Source organism: Leucoraja erinacea, chromosome 38 (genome assembly GCF_028641065.1).
Source record: "Leucoraja erinacea ecotype New England chromosome 38, Leri_hhj_1, whole genome shotgun sequence".
Taxonomy (NCBI): Eukaryota; Metazoa; Chordata; class Chondrichthyes; order Rajiformes; family Rajidae; genus Leucoraja; species Leucoraja erinaceus.
This window is the reverse complement of record NC_073414.1, coordinates 5,294,176-5,312,003: the sequence shown is the minus strand read 5'-3', so window position 1 is coordinate 5,312,003 and position 17,828 is coordinate 5,294,176. Positions and strand designations below refer to the sequence as shown.

At 43.6% G+C, this 17,828-nt stretch overlaps 2 protein-coding genes across 2 annotated transcripts in view; one reads left to right on the top strand and one right to left on the bottom strand.

The window, feature by feature from the left end:
• The window catches only part of LOC129714173 (transmembrane protein 229B-like), a 140,272-nt gene that overhangs the window by 40,692 nt on the left and 81,752 nt on the right, over positions 1-17,828 (bottom strand). The gene's annotated exons all lie outside the window — the stretch shown is intronic.
• Positions 463-17,828, top strand: part of clptm1 (CLPTM1 regulator of GABA type A receptor forward trafficking) — a 28,089-nt gene continuing 10,723 nt past the window's right edge. Inside the window, exons 1-9 of the mRNA XM_055663674.1 lie at positions 463-587; positions 5,532-5,659; positions 7,570-7,693; positions 11,991-12,149; positions 13,043-13,160; positions 13,976-14,061; positions 14,167-14,287; positions 15,553-15,797; positions 16,476-16,569. Of these exons, the coding sequence (XP_055519649.1) occupies positions 525-587; positions 5,532-5,659; positions 7,570-7,693; positions 11,991-12,149; positions 13,043-13,160; positions 13,976-14,061; positions 14,167-14,287; positions 15,553-15,797; positions 16,476-16,569 (1,138 nt within the window). The 5' untranslated portion in view covers positions 463-524. The remainder of the gene's footprint in view (positions 588-5,531; positions 5,660-7,569; positions 7,694-11,990; positions 12,150-13,042; positions 13,161-13,975; positions 14,062-14,166; positions 14,288-15,552; positions 15,798-16,475; positions 16,570-17,828) is intronic.

Sequence of the window (17,828 nt, the reverse complement as noted above, 5' to 3'; positions counted from 1 at the left end):
TTCTCATCTCGGTTTGATATACATGATACATGTATTTTTTTTTTTTTTTTTTTTTTTAATCTCTATTTATTTTTCATGCACACTGAATGGACACTGGTTGAGCAACGTTTTTTTGTTTCATCTGGGTATGCGAATACTCAGGAAATGACAATAAAGATATACAATACAATACAATACATGGACATGCACAGGTACTGGCAGAGTATGTGTGTGTGTGTGTGGGCGCTTCCATCCGCCAGTATCAAAGATGGCGGAACTCCAGTCGGCACCACACGGAGTTAGTGATGTGGCCCTTGTGTTGGCCACAGGGGGTATGGAGAGAAGGTACGGGATACTGATTGGATGATCAGCCATGATCATATTGAATTGCGGTGCACCGCTCGACCGAATGGCCTAACCTAATTTCGGTTTCTATGTTTTCTAAACTCAACTCTCTATTGGGGGGGGGGGGGAAATCACGTCAGAGGGGTCACGTGGGGCGCGGGATCGCGTCTGACCCCGCGGCTCGTCAGTGAAGGAGGAAGATGGCGGCGCGGGAGAGCGAGGTGGCGGCGGAGGCGGCCGGTGAGACGACGGCAAACGGCGAGGTGAGGAACACAACAACTCCCTCCCTCCCTCCACTCCCCCTGGAGTCTCTCCCGCATCCCGGACACGGAGATGCCGAGCGGCCCCGGGGGGCCTTCAGCAAGCCGCGGTCTCCGGTAACCGGGACCCGCCGGCTCTGGGCCTCATTCCCCCGGGCCTTCAGCAAGCCGCGGTCTCCGGTAACAGGGACCCGCCGGCTCTGGGCCTCATTCCCCCGGGCCTTCAGCAAGCCGCGGTCTCCGGTAACCGGGACCCGCCGGCTCTGGGCCTCATTCCCCCGGGCCTTTCAGCAAGCCGCGGTCTCCGGTAACCGGGACCCGCCGGCTCTGGGCCTCATTCCCCCGGGGGGGCCTTCAGCAAGCCGCGGTCTCCGGTAACCGGGACCCGCCGGCTCTGGGCCTCATTCCCCCGGGGGGGCCTTCAGCAAGCCGCGGTCTCCGGTAACCCGGACCCGCCGGCTCTGGGCCTCATTCCCCCGGGGGGGCCTTCAGCAAGCCGCGGTCTCCGGTAACCGGGACCCGCCGGCTCTGGGCCTCGTTCCCCCGGGCCTTCAGCAAGCCGCGGTCTCCGGTAACCAGGACCCGCCGGCTCTGGGCCTCATTCCCCCGCTGCTCCCGGGCCTCTGCGTCTGGAAATCACGGGCCTCGGCCTCTCGTTTGCTGCCACTGCCACTGCCACTGCTACTCGTCTTGGGCAATGTCAGTGCCAACTCTTCCCTCCATCTACCCCCCCTGGACACTCGGCGCGGCCCCAAGGTTGCTCCATGGTCGCTTAAGCCCCCAGGGGCCCCCACACACACACACACTGTGGCCGCAGAAATGGCATCTCATCGCCGTGTCTCCGGGCAAAATTAGACCCCGCCGTCGCTTCATGCGGATTCCCATTTAAAGGGAAGAGAGAACCTCTATTTCCACAGCTTTAAAATCCTACCCCAAACCCCCTCTGGCCAACGATGCCGTTTCAGTTTGCTGTCATTCTCGTTTGTAAATGAACAAGGGCAGCAAAACTGAGCTCCCAAAGGCAATGGTAAAGACGTTTTAGTTTTGTTCGCTGTTGGATAACCAGCGGTGGGGACACTGGGGACTTTGTTCTAACTGCATAATCTTTCCATCCACGGGAAAGGCGGAGAAGATTTTGTTTAACCCGCTATCAATGCCAATGTAGTGTTCCCTCGATTCTGGATCAGTTTGTCTACCTGGATTATGTTTTTAAATCTGCGGTGGGGTTTATACTCTCAATAATTTAACTGGGCCATAAAATTGTGATGTCAATGGTATTAAGAGTAAATGGAAACTAGAGGAAAAAAATCATCTTAATTGTGATCTAATAAAGGAAATGATGGTTACCTATTATAGTGGTTATGGCTGGTAAAATTTCTGTTGTATTAGCCTGCAACTCAAATATTCGCTGCTAGTAGAATATGACTCAACATAAATTCTGCAAGGGTTAAATCTTCCATTTGAAGGCTAGTTTTTACACATGCCCAAAACTACTGGAACGATATTCAAGCTAGAAATCACGGATGTTCAAGAGATGCTGAAAATCTGGTCGGAAATGATTTACTAAATCACTTGAAGTTGAGAATAATGGTAAGGTTATGGTGTGTTACTTGAACTCAAAAGTCCAGACTACTCAATGTGTGTCAAGAGATGGTGGATATTAAGACATTTGAATGGGGAAATACTGTCTTTTTTGATCGCCTGACATATCTTTGGAAGTTTGAAAGACACCTTGATAAAGCAGTTTTTGGGGGAAGAAATTGGTATTTTGAACTTTAAATGGACACATAGAGTGCTAAATTTAAAAGGTCATGTTAGATAGATCACTCATTATGGGCATAGCTTTGAGGTCAGAGAGGGAAGGTTTAAAGGAGATGCGTAGAACAGGTTTTTGCACAATGAGAGTGGTGGGTGCCTGGAATGCGCTGCCAGGGTTGGTGATGGAATCAAATACAAAAGTGGGATTATAGGGGCTTTTAGATAGGAGCAGGGAATGGAAGGATATGGATCACATGCAGGCAGAGGAGATGAGTTTAACTTGACACAATCAGCCCAGACATTGTGGACCAAAGGGCCAGTTCCTGTTGAGTGCCATCCTTTGTTTTAAGTTAAAGTGTGAGTTCTGGGAACCCTGGGGAAAGATGGCAAGGCTTGGAAAGGGTGCAGTAAAGATTCAGCTAAAAGATAAAAATGGATGAGGGATTCCATTATATGGAGCATCCACAGAACCAGAAATTGCCTTTGGAATAGAGATGAAGGGAAGATTTGAGGTTATGGTTTTGATTAAGAAACTGTTGCCCCTAACAGGATTATTGGTAACCAGAAGAGAAGAATGAGGGATGAGAATTCTTAATACCGTAGTTTATCTGGAATATACCAGCTGTAAAACAATGGAGACAGATTCAGTATTAACATTTGAAAGGGAATTATATATATTTGGAAGTATCTTGTAAAACATGGGAGTGGCATTATGTAATCAGTTATCTGTTCATTTAAATCAGAACTGAATAACTGATATAATTGTCTCGACCCGAAATGTCACCATTTCCTTCTCTCCAGCGATGCTGCGTGGCCCACTGAGTTACTCCAGCATTTTGTGTCTATCTTTGTTCTCATTGTTAGATGTTGTTCACAGCACAAAGCCACTTAGTTATGGATTTTGTCGGATTATGCCCCTGTTAAGCTCCTTAAAGTACTAAAAACATGACATATTTTAAATATAAAAGGCTTCAATGTAACCATATTAATGGAGAACTGAAAGTCCAATCTTGAAGAACTCATAATATCTATAACTGATAAAGAAAAGATGCAAGAGTAATTAATGGAAGTAGAAGGTGATAAATTGGAACACAACATGGATCAATACTGGTAAAATTGATTATTTGTGATTTATAGTTTGTAGCACAGAAAAAAGTCCTTTGACCATCTGGCACAATCTACACTGATCCCATTTACCATTACTTGGGCTGTAGTCTTCTATAGCGTGGCATTTCAAGTGCTTGCTTGGATAGTGAAATACTGTGAGAATCTTTGCCACCATCACCCTCTCAGCCAGTCCATTAAAAACTTGAGCCACCGTCTGGGTGACAATTAAAACATTCTTCCTCATCCTGATTCTTCCTCATCTAAACCTCATATTTCTTACCTTAAAACTTATGGCCTCTGGCATCTGCTATGGTTAAAACTTACTCTTGTCAGCTCTATATATGCTCCTCATAATTTATGCACTTTTATCTAATGCCCCCTCTACGACAAGGAAAACAAACGGCCGATTCTAATTAAAATTCCATGTATCATCGCTAAGTAACTATTCGCTAAGACCCCATGAGTGTGATCTCCACATTTTCTGACCTTTACGGCAGCCCCTGTTAACTAAGACGAACTCTGGTGAATCCTTGAATTTAGTTGTCTTCAGAAATTCTCCATACTACGTCTATAGTTCATGGTATGTAAGATGTGATTCTAGCCAACGGATGGAGGTAAAGCAAGGCTTTGTCATCTTTTCAATCCTCTTCATAATCTTTCTTGTTGATCGGGGAATCCAACCAATTTCCCACTGGAATGAAGCAGATCCACAGGATGAATGAGATACTGTTCAATCTCCACTTCCAAAACTTAGATCACCCCAAGCTCGCTCATCCAGTCGTGGTCGAGAGAGATGCTGGCTTTTATGGACCGAGATTCAAGGACCGAGGACCAGGTCATTGGAGACTCATTTACTGAAATGTATAAGAGAAGGGGCCTTTTGCACATTTACAAAAATAAGATTCTCTTTTGCACGTTGTACCTGCTTTTTCATAAAGGTTCGCAACAAAATCATGAAATGTGGACTACTCTCTACCTTGGGAAGCATCTCTCAATGAAGGGAGACATTAATAATGAAACTCGCTACTACCTCCAGTTCACCGTCACAGCCTCTGGCCATTGAGGAAAAGTGTTCAAAGGTCAAGGCTTATGGTCTACTGGACAGCAGAGATCCCTGCACTCCTGCCTGATTCAGTAACGTGGATTGTATACCAGCCCCTCAAAGCACTACAGGGGTACCAGCAATGCTGTGGCTGCAAAATGATTTCAATTCACTAGGCACGATCAGTGTCCTTTATTTTTTCAACATCCCTAGCATAGTGGTTGTAAATTCCTCGGGCAACTCACTGGTGGTGGGGTGGAGGGCCTGCTTTCAATTGTTGAAACCATTGTTTACGCTTTCTTTCTTCCAACCTTGATAACTGTATTATGTTCACAGTCTTTCCCCTTGAACATAGACCCATGAAATAGTTCCCCATTATTTCCAAAGACATGGGATAAAATAATTGGTTTGTACATATGGTTCCATTTCCTGTTTCTCTCCGGTTCTTGCTGTTGCAATAGACAATTTCTCATTTCAATGTTTCCTTCAGTCTCTATCTGTTGCTTTCTCATCCATTCCACTGATTAATATTGGGTGCTCTGGTGTTCTACCACTGACTTGCACACGAACAGTACCCTACACGCACTAGTGACTATTTACAATTTTATCAAGCCAATTACCCTACAAACCTGTACATCTTTGGAGTGTGAGAGGAAACTGAAGCTCCTGGAGAAAACCCTTGCAGGTCACAGGGAGAACGTATAAATAGTACTCGTAGTCAGGATCGAACCGCCGTCTCTGGCACTGTAAGGCAGCAACTCTGCTGCTGCGCCTCGTGCCACCCTTTGAAGATGGCAAGATTTTTGGGAAGTCTGTATCCTACTTTCATTATATCCTTGTATTAGCCGAGGCTTTGTACTTCAATTTGCAGATTACAACTTGAATCCGTGGTCTACAGCTTGGGCTCAAGTGCTGTGCATTGATGAAAATATTTCCTCACAGTATCCATTACCTGCTTTCAATTGTTTCGCACGGGTTGTGTGTTTCTCTTTCCTCCAGTGAACGTGCTTCTGTAACTCGTTCAACTTTGCATCCGACAGGTCAGCAGTGAGGTGGTAGCTGATGGCCAGGTTCAGGTACTGGAAGGTAACCAGGTTGAGACGCAACCACCGCAACAGCAGCAGCAGCCTCCCAATGCCTGGCAGGTGATAAAAGGTGTTTTATTCAGGTGAGTGTAACACATTCAAATTAGTACAATAAAAATTAAGTATTTACAAGAACAGTGTTCTGAAAATAAGCGTGCAGAAAATAGACAGACAGTTCCTTCTCTCCTCTATACTTTGCTCTTGCCATCATCTTCGTCTCATCTGTCTACAAGACCTTTTTCCAGGACTGTGGTTGCTCTTTTAAGTACTTCTTGGCAAACTGTAACCTGGCCATCCTAATCCTATTTTTGCCGCTAACCAAGGTTTGCACCTTGCACCTCTGTAGTTCTGTTCATTAAGTCTTATGCGTACAGTGATCATTGACAAATCCACACCTGAAAATTGTTTCTGATCTTTTTTTATATTACATATCTCAAATTGTGGAGTACAGAGGCAAATAAATAAATGATTAGTCTTTGTCCCAAACATTATGGAGGGCACTGTATATCATTTAAGCTGTAATTCATGTCAAAGCTCTAATTCACAAGTCTAGTGCAAATATTTACCATTCTACTCAAGTTCTGGATGCTAAAGAATATTTTAAAGTTGTCATTTCTAGGTTTTTGTCATGGTTTTTGTAGATGGCTCAGTTGAGATCAACCACAATTCAGTTGAGTTGGTAAAACTGAAGAAGGGCCTCAACCCGAAACGTCGCCCATTTCTTCTCTCCAGAGATGCTGCCTCGCCCGCTGAGTTACTCCAGCATTTTGTGTCTACCTTTGATTTAAAGGACTGATTTGTGAACCTCCTGTGTAATATTAAAACAGGGTTTGAGAGAGTAGATAGTGAGTAACTCCATGATGGCTTAAACTCATCATCAATAGTCAATAGTCAGATTTATTCGTCACATACACAATGAAGTGCAGTGAAATGAATTTGCCAGCAGCGGCACATCAGAAGAACAAAGCAGGAATGAATTTTCCAAGAGTGTGTTGGAATCCTTTAACTACACATCGCTGCATAAATTCAATGGTGGCTTGCAATCATTAAATTATAATGAATAGGAAAGTCAACAAAGCTCAGCCTAAAACATTGCAAGATGTAGTTACAATTTGAACATGAAACAATGTAGAGGGTAGAGGGATAATTCCAAGTGGAAATTTTTAATTTTGGATTTGATGTGTTGAACAGTTACCTGCCCTGTAAATGTTTAATTCAAAATATGTTCACTGTCACAGTGATACAGAATGGAAGCAGGCAGTTTGGTCCGCTGAGTCCACACTGACCATCAAGTACCTGTTTACAATATTCCACACTAGTTCTATTTTCATTTTCTCAGATTAACAACTCCACCAAATTCTACCAGCAATCCTACTCGTTAGAAGCAATTTGAAATGGCTAGTTAACCAACCAACCCAATGTGTTTGGGATGTGAGAGGAAATTGGAGAAACTCAAGCAGTTGAATGAATGAATCCTTTATTTGTCATTCAGACCTGTCGGTCTGAACGAAATGTTGTTGGGAGAATATATGGGGAGTTATGGGGAGAATATATGCAAGCTGTACACAAACAGCACCAGAGATCAAGATTGAGCCTGGGACACTGGAACCATGAGGCAGCAACGCTATAGCTGCGCCATTGTGCTGCCTCTGACAGTTTCTGGTTCAGCTTCTGACCAAAGTTCCTTTCAATGGCAACTTGTATACATTAATTAAACTCCCAATTTGACCCTCCATTTAGTGATCCATAATCTTCCGTCTGATGAAAGGTCTCCACCTGAAATGTCACCCATTCCTTCTCTCCAGAGATGCCGCCTGTCCTGCTGAGTTACTCCAGCATGTTGTGTCTATCCCTATCTCTAGTAATGCAGCTGCTCGTTTAATGGTCCTGAGCTCATTCTGAGGAGAATGTGTTATAAAAGTGCAAGCTTTTGTGGGACTGGTGTGAGGTTTAATTTCGTACAGAGCAGTGATTTATTGTTGTTGTATTGCAGGATTTTTATCATTTGGCTGATAAGCAGTTGGTTCCGTCGAGGAAGCACTCCTCCAGAACAGAGCGATCCAACCGGGGCAGTGAGGCAGCCAAGTCGCAATCTTTTCCCCAAAGACACACTTATGGTAAACTGTTGTTTTCAATATTAATAATAAATTCTCAAAGATTATCAAAGTGACTATTTTCCTTCAACCTTTCATTCAACCTTGAGTATAAAAGTCGTTGATAATTTATTTGAATGTTAATCATTTAACCATCAAGTTAGATGTGCGCCAGAGCAAATTAGATTTCAAGTTATTCATCAATCAATTGCATTCACTGATTTTTGTTTTCATGTCGTCTATTGTTCACCACTCTCCCATGCAAACTCAATAGAAATTGCTTAAGAAAGAACTGGAAAAATCGACGGTAGACAAAATGCTGGACCCGAAACGCTCCATAGATGCTGCCTCACCCGCTGAGTTTCTCCAGCATTTTTGTCTACCTTCAATAGAAATTGCTAGTGTCTTTGCAAAGTCAAGGGTTAATGGCTTTGATGTTGGGTATCACTATGAGCAATGTTTTGTGTGTGCATTTGCCATATCTACTTTTACTTAAGGTCTCGAGGTAAAGAGAAAATTTCATTTGTATAGTATTGCAATCTCAATTGTTCCAGACATTTGCAACCAATGGACAGCTCTTGAAGTAGAAGCCTTGCATTTATCAAGGGCCTTTCATGTAAGGGGTTTTCTGAGTATTCCAAGAACTTTAACAAGCAAACTGTGGTATATAGAAAAATGGCAGCCAACCTTCCTCAAACAGTGACAACCCCATTACCCACTGGAAGTTGCATATTAATCATTGGGCCATTGTGGGCTCCACCTTTCCTTGGTTCATCGGTGCCGGCTCTGATTCGACCATTCTGAACCTTTTCATGCCTCTAGTTTCCCTCTCCCCAGACTCTCGGCCTGAAGAACGGTCTTGACACGAAACATCACCTATTCCTTTTCTCCAGAGATGCTGCCTGTCCTGCTGAGTTACTCCAGCATTTTGTGTCTATCTTCAGTGTAAACAGCATCTGCAGTTGCTTCCTACAGATTCTCGATAGAAATATTGAATGAGGGATAAATGTGGGCCATCATATTGAGGACAGCACCCGTGGTTTTAATTAATACCATGGAATATTGTAAAGCATTCAAAGCCTTGAATTAGCATTTTGCATTACAGATGTTTCTCGTAATAGTTCAGGACTTCCACAGGACTGTATTCAATAACACTTGAGGTATCTGTAACTCTGGAGAGGGTACATGAGCCAACAATGTTCTGATGTGGGATACTGTTCGCAGCTGAATGGCACCTGTCTGGAAGCAAAACGGCAGCGGTTTGCGTACAACAAGCTCCCTCAGAGCAGTGTGGTAATGACCAGCTGATGGGTCTTGTGTACCACAGGCTTACACATTGACCACTCCATGGGAGGAGGCCTCCACTGCTCTCAACTGGTGTCATTGCATTAACCCGAGTTGGATGCATGCCACTACAAATTTCACACGTTAAAGATGGTGTTGTAACATTAACATAGGAGCCCAGTTCAAAAGATGCCATTCCCAGCAGTGTAACACAGGTAGTTCTAGTTATAGGCTGTGGAAAGCATCTTGTCCAGAAATATTACCATCTGGTTTGCGAATTGCTCTGCCCAGGACAAGAAGGCTCTGCAGAGAGTAGTGCGTTCGACCAAACGCACTATGGGAACTTCACTCGCCCCCCTGCAGGAACTATACATCAGGAGGTGTAACTCCAGAGCCAATAAAATCATCGGAGACCCCTTCCACCCATGCAATGGACTGTTCCAGCTGCTACGGACAGGCAAACGCCTCCGTTGCCATGCTGTGAGAACGGAGAGGTTGAGAAGGAGTTTCTTCCCAGAGGCCATTCGGACTGTAAACTCCTATCTCACCAGGGACTAACTTTACTGAACGTTTTTCCTTCCAATATGTAAAAGAATATGTGTGTGTTTATGATTGTGTTTGTAGTTTGTTTGGTTGTTTGTTTGTCTTTTTGCACAAAGTCCGCGAGCATCGCCACTTTTCATTTCACTGCACATCTCGTATGTGTATGTGACGAATAAACTTGACTTGACTTGACTTATACAGCATGGAAACAGGTGCCTTGGCTCACTGAATCCATGCTGACCATCAGCCATCCACTTTGCTAGTTCCATTCCCATGACGTTTCATTGCAGAATCAACCTGGATTTTTGTGCTGGAAGATGGAACCCACTGCTTTCTGATATGGTGAAAATGGCACAACCTGAACTAACAGTGTGGCTTGCTGTTTTCCATTGTGTTTTGTAGAAGTTGATGTATGGGTGTTCTGCAGGGGACAGGATTTGGACCTGTTAATTCTGAGGTACTTGTGATAAATGCCCCAGATACCAGAACCCAATGTAGAGTCTCACTAGCTTTCTCTTGAATGCTTCCTCTTGTTTGTCATGCTGTGTACCTAGGATTTCATGCCATTTCTTTCAGCATCTCCTGATCTTTTACCCATAACAGATGTGACGTTGAATTTCTACAAAGCATGGGTTGGACTTTGGTTGGAAGAGTGCTGTTCTGGACACATTTGACAGTTGTGACAAGGGTACAACAAAGATACACTAAATGTAGAGAGTGATAGGGGTTAAGAAGGAGAGAGTTGCGGTAAAATTTCATGGATGAAATCTGGTCATACAGCTTGGAAACGGGTCCTTCGGTCCAACTTGCCCCTACCGAACAACATGTCCCATTTACAGTAGTCCTACCTGCCTGTCTGCATTTGGCCCATAGGTCTGTCTTAACCATGTATGTGTCTAAATGTTTCTTAAACGTTGCAATATAAACACACCTGTAATTTCTAAATGGTGAAACCAAAATGTATAAAAATGGCCTTTATTAAAATCTGACAATGTGCACTATAACCACATGTGATTTTTTTTTTTCTACTACAAATCTCAAATTGTGGAGTACAGAGTCAAATAAATAAATGATGGGTCTTTGTCCCAAACATTATGGAGGGCACTGTACCTCCCTAAACTCCCTACTCTGGCATTTCGTTCCATACACCCACCAACCTCTATGGAAAAAGTTACCACTCGGGTTCCTATTAAATCCTCCCCCCCCATCTTAAACCGACGTCCTCTGGTTCACGATTCCCCTACTCTGAGCAAGAGACTCTGTGTGTCTACCCGATCTATTTCTCTGGCGATTTTGTACACCTCTATAAGATCAGTCTTCATCCTCCTGCGCTCCAAGGAATAGAGTCTTAGCCTGCTCATCTTCTCCCAATAGCTCAGGCCCTCGAGTCCTGGCAACATCCTCGAAAATCTTTTCCGCGTACTTTAAAAAAAATCTAATTGATGCACAGGTTACAAATAAAGAATGCTCCTAGTTTGCTTAAACTGACACCACTGCCAAAAAGTTATATAATTCATGCTGATATAACTACGGGAATTAAAACCATTCATGTGGAATTGGAATGCTGGAATTGTAAGGCCTGCTAGGCTCTATGGAGGGACCCAGCTTTGATCCTGACCACGGATGATTGTCTGAACGTAGTTTGTCCGTTTTCCCCATGACCTGTGTTGGTTTTCTCCGGGATCTCTAGTTTTCTCCCACACTCCAAAGACGTACAGGTTTGTAGGTTAATTAGCTTCGTACAATTGTAAATTGTCCCTAGTGTGTAGGATAGTGTTAATGTGTGGGGGTTGGCGCAAACCCGTTGGGCTGTATGTTTAAACTAAACAGTTGCTCAATTCTTTAATCCCACTGATAAGAAGAAATTGAGCTGTTAATTATAAAATTGACAATAGAATGGTGAAACGATTTACCAATAATCTTCGACCTTACATCTTGCAAATATTAGACTTGAGCTCGCACTGGGAAAAATTATTTAAGAAGGAACTGCAGATGCTGGAAAATCGAAGGTAGACAAAAGTGCTGGAGAAACTCAGCGGGTGCAGCAGCATCTATGGAGCAAAGGAAATAGGCAACGTTTCGGGCCGAAACCCTTCGAAACCCTTCTTCTTCAGTCTGAAGATGGGTTTTGGCCCGAAACGTTGCCTATTTCCTTTGCTCCATAGATGCTGCTTCACCCGCTGAGTTTCACCTGCACTTTTGTCTACCTGGGAAAAGTTAGATAGCTTATGTATTCATTCAGTTGCCACTGGTCCCTCAATAGCCATCATACAACCTCTTTCAACCCATTCTGGACACATTTTTCGGATAGCTAGTGTTTTTTCCCTACTTGCCGTGTTTCATATTAGTTTTGTGTGATCAACAGTTAATTGGTGACCAGCAACCAAACGTATTGTCTGAAATGTACAGTTTTTTCTTCAGCAAATCTGAGTAAACTGATTTTTAAAAATTAATTGTACTTCATAGTAATCTAAATTGTTCTTGACCCTTGCAGGACCTGCGAGTTTATATCTCGGAGAAGGACCACTTCACAGAATTTAATAGTAGTGCTCCACTTTTCTGGGAACTTCTGGACTTGGTGTACGGCGACTGGACAAGTGGGGAGTTGGGGACGGGATGTTATGAACACGATGGAGAAATAGAGACCACTGAGGTATGACAATTCTGTTTGGGATATTTCGTGGTAATAGAAAGCTAAATAAAATTGGCTTCATTGCTTTGTTGCTTCGTTTTAATTCAGAGATACAGAGTTGAACAGGTCCTTCAGCCCACTGAGTCTGCACCGATCAGCATTCACCTGTACACCAGTTCTATCTTAGTCACCTGTTCCTGCGGCTTTGCACTGACATTTTAATAACTCTGGCACTGGCCACTCAAATCAGCTGCCTGGACATTTTAATGATTGGTTTTACTGTATTTTAATGTTGCTGCTTTACCTGCTTTTAACTATTTACACTGTTTCATCAGGGACTGGATTGTTTTTATTGTTATTATGTGTGAAATGTTTTAAGGTTCATGTGCGATGCTCCGGTATTCCCTGGGAAACGTCTTCTCATTTTGCACTGTATAATTGTTGCTTTGCAAAATGACAATAAAGGTTGATTGATTAATTGACATTAAGGCCAATTTACTGCAGAAGCCAATTAACCTACAGACCTTGGAATGTGGGAGAATTCTTTCCAAATTCCAAAGACGTGCAGGCTTTTGAGCCATTGTAGGTGAATTGGCTTCTGTAACTAGTTCCTAGTGTGTAGGATAGAACTAGTGTAGGACTTGGTAGGAGGTAGGACCAGTTTCCACGTTGTTTCTCTAAACGGACCCAAGTTCTCTCAGGAGGGTATCACGACCAAATGAAATGCGCCAGCACTTTGTGTTTGTTTTTGATCAATTATCTGATCTTGTTGCTTCCATAAGAAATGAACAAATCACTGTTAGGGTATTGCTATAAATGAGGCATGAACATCTGCAAATTGCCTGGAATCCTAATACATTCTGAACTGGAGAGATTGTAGATTAAAAAACATATATATATTGTTCTTTTTACAGCATATAAGATCCAATGGTTCTGTGTTCATTCACATATATTTCACCAAGAGTGGGTTTCATCCAGATCCGATGAGGAAAACTCAATACAGGCGACTCGCCACAGTCTCCACAACAAAAAGTAAGCAGAATGATAGCGTTTATATAAACATTGCTGTTGCCATGATGTCCTGGATCATCTCACTGAATGTGTATTCCCATCATTGGTTTTGCTGCATTGGTCATCGTTACTTGAGTGGGACATCAATATTGGAGCTAGCATGATTATTGTTCGTGTGGTGCTGTTCTACATTGACCAGTACTTTCTCTGTAACTGTAAAATGTTGCAATACCATATTGTGTTTTCTGATGCTGAATATTTCTCTTTGCACTACCTGTTGTACCTGTGAAATAATCATAAGCATAAAACGGGCCCTTTGGCCCAACTTGACCAACATGCCCCATCTCAGCTAGTCCCGTTTGTTCATGTCCTTCACAGCCGTCTGTGGCAATTAATTCCACCTATTCACCACCCTCTAGCTAAAATAATTCCTAGTGAAGGTACATCCATTAATTCTGAGGATGTGCCCTCTGTTCTCGATTCTCCCATTACTGAAAGCATCCTTTCCATATCCACTCTATCTAAGCCTTTCATTATCTGCCTGTTTGATCTATACATTTTAAAAATAACATACTTGTTTCTTTACGAGGTGCTGGTATTTTCAGAATAACTCACTCAAATTTACTGCTGACAGTGTAGTCCTGTATATGACTTGCATGGTATTTTTCAAGCGTAACCCCATTTTAAGACAGTAGGTGCCTGTACTGTGTTCTGTTGGACAATTCGAGACGGGCTATAATTCACTGGCTTAGCCAGCAAAGTCCAAGTTTTCGCAATGAATAAAAAATATATATAATAGCAGTCATGGATTAATTACTGTGTACATTTTACTATAGTGTTAAACAAATTCAAGAGGAGAAAGTTTCAAAAGACAAAAAATCTTTTGACTGGACAGACAGATGCTGATCCTGAAATAATTAAGGTACTTTTTGAAACATGTTATTATTTTGCTATTTTGAATGTTCTTTTTACATGTGATGAGGTTTCAATGCTGTTTGATGATATTGTTTGCTCACTTTCCTTGCAGCGAGCTGAAGATTATGGGCCGGTTGAGATCATTTCCCACTGGCACCCAAATCTCACAGTTCATATCGTGGATGATCACACGTCCTGGGCAATGGGCGCGGTGCCACCTCCTCTTGATCAGTGTAAGTGAATAATCCTCGGCCCGTAACTTTGTGTTGTATGCTCAGTCATTATAGTCATGATAGATATGGTAGTAATATGTTTCCAGCTGACACTATGTTTGCAGCGCAGTTTAATTTATTGTTACGTGTACCGGGGAACAGTGAAAAGGTTTATGTTGCATGCTAATCAGTCGGCAGAAAGACAATCAATCCATTTGCAGTGTATAGATACATGATAAGGGAATAAAGTTTAGTGCAAGGTAAAGCCCGCAAAGTCCGATCAAGGATAGTCCGAGGGTCATCAAAGAGGTAGACAGTAGTTGTGGTAGGATGATTCATTTCCCTGATAACAGCTGGGAAGAAACTGTCCCTGAATCTGGTGGTATGTGTTTTCACACTTCTATACCTTGTGCCAGAGGGGAGCACACTAAAGGGCCTGTCCCACGATGCGAGTTCACCCAAGAGCTCTCCCGAGTTTAAAAAAAAAAAAAAAGTCAAACTCGTGGTATGTACGTAGGACATCGTGGATGTCCAGTAGTGGCCCGTAATGCTAACGGCAGGTACTCGGGAAAACGCGGTAACTCGTGAAGTTTTTTCAACACTGTGAAAAATGTCCAAGAGCTTCCCGAGAGTTACCGCGTTTCCCGAGTCACCCGTCTCACTTGCTCACTAACGCTGAGCCTTCCTGCCTTTGGTGTAGGAAGGAACTGCAGATGCTGGTTTACACCGAAGACAGACACAAAATGCTGGAGTAAATCAGTGGGGCAGGCGGCATGTTCTCTCCAGAGATGCTGCCTGTCCCGCTGAGTTACTCCAGCATTTTGTGTCGATCTTCCTGTCTTCTACATTAACTAAAGCCTCCCTCCGTCCTCAATTTCACCAAGTTCAATGTATTCCTTTGAATAACCAGACACATGGACTGTCCATCATGGACTGTTCACTCTGCTGCCCTCGGGCAAAAAAAATCGCAGTATAAGGAGCAACTTCTTCCCCCGAGCCATCAGAGTCTTGAATTCCATATAATGTGCCGCCTCTATTATCTATTTTATCTTTTTGTCTATTTTATCCTTTTGTTATTTTACATTGAGCCAGATGCAACTAAATTTTGTTCAGACTTGCATTTGTTGGTGTATTTTTGAATGACAAGATCTTTGATACATTGATTGATTGACATGTACTAACTTTCCTTCGGAAGACAATGTCTCCAATGTCATTACAATTCCCAAAGGCTTGCGATTTCATTTGGATCTTGTTTTCCCTTTTTTTCCTCTCCCCCCCCCATACAGATGTGAAGTTTGACCCTGTCAGTGCTGACTATTATCCGATCATTTACTTCAATGATTATTGGAACCTGCAGAAGGACTACTTTCCCATCAACGAGTCACTGGACAAGCTCCCCTTGCGAATGACCTTCTGCCCGTTGTCACTGTGGAAATGGCAGCTGTACGCTGCGCAAAACACCAAGTCTCCCTGGAACTTCCTGGGAGATGATTTATACGAACAACCTGATGAGGAGCAGGATTCCGTGAAGGTTAGTTTCAAAGGTTCAAAGGTTATTTTATTGGTCACATACACCTAGGTGTAGTGAAATGCTTCTTGCCAATGCAGCACATAAAGAAAGAATACAAATGTAACAGTAATAAAGAAATTTAAACATAAAAACATCCCCCCACAATGGTTCCCATTATGAAGGAAGGCACAAAGTCCAGTCCCCATCCAATGTCCACCCATAGTCGGGCCTATTGAGGCCTCCACAGTTGCCTTTACGGAGGCCCGATGTTCCAGGCCGTTGTCGCCGGGTGATGATGCTCCTTAATATCCAACTGATATTGGAGTGGAGCCATGTTTCTCTCAGCTAAAGAAATAGCCGAATGCTCGCCTAATAAACATCTTTTGCTTTTATAAAGCAGTTTGGTAAAGTCGGTGTTAAAGTGTTGTCACTTGTAGGAGACTAAAATTACCACTCAGAAATCTAATATAGTCACTGGGAGGTTGGCCTGCAAATTGCTCCGAGCCAAATTGATTGAGGAATTAGCAATTATAATTGAGGTGCAAATTCATTTCTAGCTTTAGATTTGTTGCATAGCAAACACATAATTACCAAGTAACATTGAATTTCTAAGGCGGTTTGTATTGAATTTCTAATTGCTTAATTTTTCTTTACCATGCCGTATCACCCCCGAGCAAACAATCTATTTCTTCATGGCAGGTTGCGCTATTGGAAACCAATCCCTATCTCCTGGCAGTGACGATTGTCGTGTCAATTGTACACAGCGTGTTTGAATTCCTGGCCTTCAAAAATGGTGAGCCTCAATTGGAAATCCATTTTGCTCTTATTTTGCGATCCGTTTGTCAGTTTGTGTCAAAAATGAAATTGCGTTAACAATCTCCTTATCAGACCGTTCAACAAAACACTAAAGGGCCTGTTCCACGAGCCTGCGACTCCGTGCGGCAAGCGTGAATAACGCGGTCGCTTGAGCCGTACGGCCTCGCGGGGCCGGTCACACTTCGACCGCCGGAGCCATATGGAGTTGTGCGGAGCTGGTCCCGACATCGCGCGGGGCTCCGAAAAACTGACTGTGTTCAAAAATTCTGCGCGGCTACGGCCCGCTGGCCCACAGCTGCCTCAACGCCTGCGAACTTCCCGCGGACTTCGCTCGAACTTCATGTCACTCACTCGACCTCGCTTCTGGTTTGGTCGCGCTTGCTGCATGCAGTCGCATGCTCGTGGGACAGGCCCTTTATGTCGCGCTTGCCGCATGCAGGTCGCATGCTCGTGAGACAGGCCCTTAACTTCATGCTCTGGTCTAATACCTTTTCAGGTATTATACGGTGCCTTACGGAACACTGTTATGCACTTAATTTTATCGGCAGCTCTACAGTTATCTGTTCATTTACTTGGCATTCCCCTGTTATTGTAGATAGTGCCCACGTCTCTGCCTCTGAGAATGTTCTCAAGCATGATAAAAGTTAACATCCTTGTTTACCCAGAGTAGAGGAATCAAGAACGAAGGGGGAGCCGGCGGGCTTTGTAGCTTTGGCAGCGGCATAGCTGCCCACTATTTGCATACTTTGTTTATGCAAGTAAAGAATTTCCCTGTGCCTTGTCACGTGTGACAATGAAGTATTCCATTCCAAGGACCAGTGGACGTTGGTTTAATGTGAGAGGGGAAAGATGTAACAGGAACCTGAGGGACGACTGTTCGCACAGTGGGTGGTGGGTGTATGGAACGAGCTGCCAGAGGAGGTAGTTGAGGCAGGTTCAATAACACTTAAGAGCCTGTCCCACTTGCCCAAATTTTTTTTTTTTTTCAGCGATTGCCTGCACCCGTCATAGTCTCATAGTCTCGACGCCTGTATGGTCGTCAGTAGTCGCCCAAAGAGCCGTACCTTTTTCTGGTCGCCGCTGGATTTTCAACACGTTGAGAATTTTTGGCCACCTGCTGCGACTATGACGGGTGCCGGCAAGTCGCAGAAAAAGTTGCGCAAGTGGGACAGGCCCTTTGGAAGACAGGTACATGGAGAGGAAAGGTTTAGAGGGAGCGTGGGCCTAAACAGGCAG